The following is a 5,599-nucleotide window of genomic DNA, read 5'->3' as shown; positions in this document are numbered from 1 at the left end:
AGAATAATGAACAGATTGGAGTGACAGAGGAAAAGAGAGGACAAAACCACATGCAACAAATAGGTAGAGAGAGGGAGAGAGAGAGAGAGAGGGAGAGAGAGAGGGAGAGAGAGAGAGAGAGAGAGAGAGAGAGAGAGAGAGGGAGGAGGGGGGAAACAGATAGAGGAAACTATATGTTTCTGACTGTGTGTGTGTGTGTGTGTGTGTGTGTGTGTGTGTGTGGGTGTGTGTGTGTGTGGGTGTGTGTGTGTGTGTGTGTTTGTGTGTGTGTGTGTGGGTGCAGTGATATAGTATTTTATGCTGCTTGTAATAAGGTTGTTTGCATTGACTTCCTCAGCTTACTGACACAAGCGTAACAGACTCTGGGACCGAGCATGTGGGTTGTGATCCTTTGCCTTTGTCTGCGTACCTTGAAAACATTCAAGACTTTAATATCGAAGGCGGTTCGTGGCCCGCTGAAGGACAGCTCAAAGTGTCTGCGTGAGTGCACAGGTGTGAATGTGTGTGTGTCTGTGCATGAATACGTGCTTCTCTGTGTGCGTCTGCGCTCGAGTGCAGGTGTGTGAATGTGTGTCTGTGTGTGTGTTTGTGCGTGCGTGAGTGCATGTGTATGTCTGTGTGTGTGTCTGTGGGCGAGGCGATGTCTGTGTCTGTGCATGAGTGCACATATGTGACTGTGTGCATCTGTACGTGTGTCTGTGTGCGTCTGTGTGTGTCTGTGTACGTCTGTGTGTGTCTGTGTGCTTGTCTGTGCATGAATGTGTGCACCTGTGTGTGTGTCTGTGGGCGGGTCGGTGTGCGAGAGCGTGCGTGAGGCAAAATTGAATTTTAAACACTGCATATATTTAGACACCCCTTAGAGGGTTCCTCAGATCTGTTGTGTTATTAAAGAGAGAGAGTCGGTGTGTGTATGGGGGGGAAGTGAGACACAAAGAGAGAGAGAGAGAGAGAGAGAGAGAGAGAGAGAGAGAGAGAGAGAGAGAGAGAGAGAGAGAGAGAGAGAGAGAGAGAGAGAGAACAGATTAAAAAAAGAGTTCCTCTCTCAAGTTGCAGTGCCGGCCTTTCCACCGCAACTCAAACCTCTCCGCCGTCCCCCTGAATAATTCATATCACAGGATCACAATATGGGGACACAGACCAGTTCCCCCCCCCCCACCCCGGCCCCCCCCCACAGACACACACACCCCCACACAACCTTTCAACCCACGCCCGACCCGTCCTCATCCTTCTCCCCTTTCAGTTCTGTGCTCCCCTCCCTCCCTCCCTCCCCCCTCCCTCCCTCCCTCTCTCCCTCACTCCCTCCCTCCCTCCATCCATCCTCCCTCCCTCCCCCCTCCCTCCCTCCCTCCCTCCTCCTCCCTCCCTCCCTCCCTCCCTCCCTCCCTCCATCCTCCTTCCCTCCCTCCCTCCCCACTCCCTCCCTCCCTCCCTCCCTCCCTCCCTTCCCACTCCCTCTCTCCCTCCCTCCATCCCCTGCTCTCTCTCTCCCTCTTTTTCTCCTGGTTGACGTCACTCTTCCAAAAGCAGCCAATGAGCTTGCGGCATGCCACTGTGCTGCTCTGTGAGTGGCTGCTCCTGCGCCCTCCTCCCTACTCCCCCCAGCGCGGTGTTATCAGCCAGCGGACGGAGGGAACCACAACACACTCCGGCACCTCAAACTCTCTCATCGCACGCCGCAATCCTGTCGCCTGGAGGGGGCGGGAACACACAGACGCACAAACACACACAGGTGCACACGCATCCACACGCACACACACAAACACACACACACACACACACACACAGACATCCGCGAGGGAGACGGAGAGATTTGAAAGACAGGGTGAGTGTGTTTGATTATCTGGGAATTTAGCGGGAAAAGTGTCTGGGGTGTGGGGTGTGTTTGGTCTCTCGCCGTGTGGATTCTCCGGCGGTGATTCCACCTTTTTCGCCTCTTCTTCTTCTCTGTGGTTTGATCTGGTCCTGGTCGACAGTTTGCCCTCGTTTCTCTCCCCCCCCCCGTCTCCTCCTTGTAACTCTGCTGTCCCCTCTCCCCTCATCCTTCATCACCTCCTCCGCACCTCCCCATCTTCCTGTCTCCCCCCTGCCCCCCCCCCTCCCCCCCACTACACCACCACCCAGCAGGGCAGACACCAGTGACGGTGGTCGAGGAACCCCCCACCCCCTCCCGGGTAGCATCACCCCCGTCCACCCCCCCCCAGCAGGGCTCCAGGACTCCCACCCCCAGGCGCTCCGCCCCCCACCCCCCGCCCCAGCGCAGTGGCCCCGGGCATGGGCTGCTCCTCGGGTCGGCAGCTCCCGGCGCCGGTCCTCCACCCCGACCTGGTCTGCGTGGACCACGGACCGCCCCGGGACCCGGGTCTCCGGGACCTGGACCCCTACAGCTCGGGAGGAGGGGGCGACGACGAGGACGACGACGGAGGAGAAGGAGGAGGAGGAAGAGGGGGAGGGAGTGGCGGGGAGGAAGGAAACCGAGGAGGAGGAGGAGACGACGGAGAGGACGGAGACGACGACGAAGGCGGCGGCGGCGGCGGCGGCGGCGGCGGCGGCCGGGGGGCGATGCCGGGCGACCGCGGCCTGAGACCCCCCACCGCCGCCGCGCTGCACACGCTGGAGCGCCTGGCCCAGGCCACGGGCGGCACGGAGAAGTCGTGGTACCGCTGCGTCTTCCCGTTCGGCGTGATCTCGCTGGTGATCGGCGTGGCGGGCACCGGCGTGACCTTCAGCTTCAACACGCTGCTGCAGACCAAGGTCGTGTCGGTGGCGCTGCTCTGCGCCGGCGTCGCCATGCTGCTCACCGCCGCCGCCTGCTGGCGGGCGCACCGCCGCCGCCGCCGCGAGAAGAAGGAGGGCGGCTTCTTCTGCTCCGAGCAGGGGACGCTGTGAGGGGGTGGGGGGGGGGGTGGGGGGGGGGGGGGGGGGGTGGGGGGGGCAGAGGGCGGAGCCAGAGCTTTGATGTAGGACCGAGGGGGGGGGGGGGGGTGGACGGGATGGGGGCGGAGCCGGAGGGTGGAGGACCAGGGTCGGGGCGGGGCCAGGCAGGGGGCGGGGCTAGGGCTGGAGGGACGGGGGGGACGGAGGTGCAGCGTGGGCGTTGATGGACGGTGGGGGGGGGGTCGGGGGTGGGGGTGTCCGTTGAAGGATGGATTACACAACCTCTGGATCAATAATCACGACCTCTGGATCAATAATCTCGACCTCTGGATCAGTGATCCCAGGTGCAGACGCTCAGCCCTTTGGTTCGGGTCCCGGGGACGGGGACGGTGATGAGGTCAGGACCAGGAGCCAGAGGAGGGGAGGGCCCCTGGGGGCCGACCAGCCGGGTCAGTCCTGCTCACCCCCTGCTGATGTAGCGGTCGATCAGCACCAGCGTGATCCCTGACCTCCCCCCCCACCCCACCGGCCCCCCCTCGCTCTCCGGCCCTTGATGCGTTGTTTCTGTTTCCTATTGATCGCTCTTCCCGGATCAATCAACCTGAATGATTCCGGCCGCCAGTGGTGGTACAATCCCCGGGGGCCTGAAGTCATTTCCAATTCGCAAGGATTCGTTCTTCTTTAGTTTGCAGGGGGGGGGGGGGGGGGGGGGGGGGGGGGGGGGGGGGGGGGGGGGTGACATGTCGCTCATTCTGTTCAATCAGAGAGTCCCCTGATGGAGCTTACTGTCTTAACTCACAGGGGCCCCTGATGGAGCTAACTGTCTTAACTCAGAGGGGCCCCTGATGGAGCTAACTGTCTTAACTCACAGGGGCCCCTGATGGAGCTTACTGTCTTAACTCACAGGGGCCCCTGATGGAGCTAACTGTCTTAACTCACAGGGGCCCCTGATGGAGCTAACTGTCTTAACTCAGAGGGGCCCCTGATGGAGCTAACTGTCTTAACTCAGAGGGGCCCCTGATGGAGCTAACTGTCTTAACTCACAGGGGCCCCTGATGGAGCTAACTGTCTTAACTCAGAGGGGCCCCTGATGGAGCTAACTGTCTTAACTCAGAGGGGCCCCTGATGGAGCTGCTGTCTTAACTCAGAGGGGCCCCTGATGGAGCTAACTGTCTTAACTCACAGGGGCCCCTGATGGAGCTAACTGTCTTAACTCAGAGGGGCCCCTGATGGAGCTGCTGTCTTAACTCAGAGGGGCCCCTGATGGAGCTAACTGTCTTAACTCAGAGGGGCCCCTGATGGAGCGGCTGTCTTAACTCAGAGGGGCCCCTGATGGAGCTAACTGTCTTAACTAAGCCTGCTTGGCTGATGGAGACTTTATCAAATCTCCAAGAGTGGAGCGGTGGACTGTCACAGCGCGGTGCTCACATGAACCACAAGACAAGAGGTGAAGGAACTTGCAAACTCATATCTTATCCTGTCTCATCATCTTCAGTCAACTCAGTCTGCTGCAGGATTGAGACACTTTGTTGTGATGACTCTACGGTCTACCATCACTGACGGTCAGCCCATGAGCAAGGCACCGGCCTCCCCTGGCTCCCCCAGACCACAGCAGACGAATGTTTCAGTGTAGCCTAGGAGTGGACAGGTGTAAAAAAGTGTGACCCTTAATGGTGTGATCATTGAGAGTGTGATCATTGAGAGTGTGATCATTGAGAGTGTGATCCTTGAGAGTGTTATCACCAGTGGAAGTGACGGTTGACGGCAGGACCACATACACACACACACACGCTCACATAGACACTCACACACCCACACACAAAGAAAAAAAACGAATACCACCAAATCCAATTTCAGGTGGAAATGGCTCGAACCGATATCTTCGGGGAGCCCCTGATATTGTCTCTCCCTCCCTGCCTCCCTCCCTCCCTCCCTCCCTCCCTCTCCTCGACTCCCCCTCCTGGGCTGAACCCACCGACTCCGCCGTTACTTTCCACCTGAACAACACTGCCTCTGCGACCAGCTGCCCCTCCCTCCTCCTCCCGTCACCCTGGGGGGGTCCATCCATGGTGGGGACCAGGTTGAGACTGTCTGTGTGTGACTCTCTCACCCTGGGGGGGTCCATCCATGGTGGGGACCAGGTTGAGACTGTCTGTGTGTGACTCTCTCACCCTGGGGGGGTCCAGCCATGGTGGGGACCAGGGGTGAGACCGTGTGTGTGTCTGTGTGTGACTCTTTCAGCTTGGGCACGGGTTCAACCCTAACCCTCACTGAAACCGGACCGTCTCCTGGAAGTGGGGGGGTCCTGGGAGCGAGTTGTAGCGGCATACAGTAGCTGTCCTACTGTGATTGACCCAACGTTAGTTTTCCGTTGGGCGGACGATTCCGTATTGAACGTACATTAATACGGGCCGCGATATCTTAGGGTGCAGCACCGCTATTTGTAAAAGAAATATTAATTTCAGTTGGTATTATTTTTAAAAACTCACCGCCAGGTGCGAGTGTGATTAGCCGTCACAAGCCGTTTAAACAAGCCCTGCCCCGTGACTAAGTGACATCACAGCTGGGCGTGTCCCCCCAGATGCATGCTGGGTAGATGAATCAACCAGCCTACCCAGTGGACTGTAGCAACTGGTAGACGTTTTCAGCACTCGTACCAACAACTGGTGGTAAAATAGATTAACATCTAGGATCAGGTTGTTCCTGCATCAGCACTGATGAGTAT

At 58.8% G+C, this 5,599-nt stretch overlaps 1 protein-coding gene across 1 annotated transcript; it reads left to right on the top strand.

Annotated features, from left to right (window-relative positions):
• The first annotated feature begins 2,248 nt into the window (after positions 1–2,248).
• Positions 2,249–2,886, top strand: LOC115531583 (keratin, type II cytoskeletal 2 epidermal-like). Its single transcript, XM_030340935.1, has 2 exons — positions 2,249–2,430; positions 2,473–2,886. Exons 1-2 carry the CDS (start codon positions 2,272–2,274, stop codon positions 2,884–2,886), a joined length of 573 nt encoding a protein of 190 aa, XP_030196795.1. The 5' UTR covers positions 2,249–2,271.
• Positions 2,887–5,599: the final 2,713 nt, after the last annotated feature.

The sequence above is a fragment of the Gadus morhua genome, chromosome 18 (genome assembly GCF_902167405.1).
Source record: "Gadus morhua chromosome 18, gadMor3.0, whole genome shotgun sequence".
In the NCBI taxonomy this organism is placed as follows: Eukaryota; Metazoa; Chordata; class Actinopteri; order Gadiformes; family Gadidae; genus Gadus; species Gadus morhua.
This window is presented reverse-complemented; position numbering and strand designations above follow the sequence as displayed.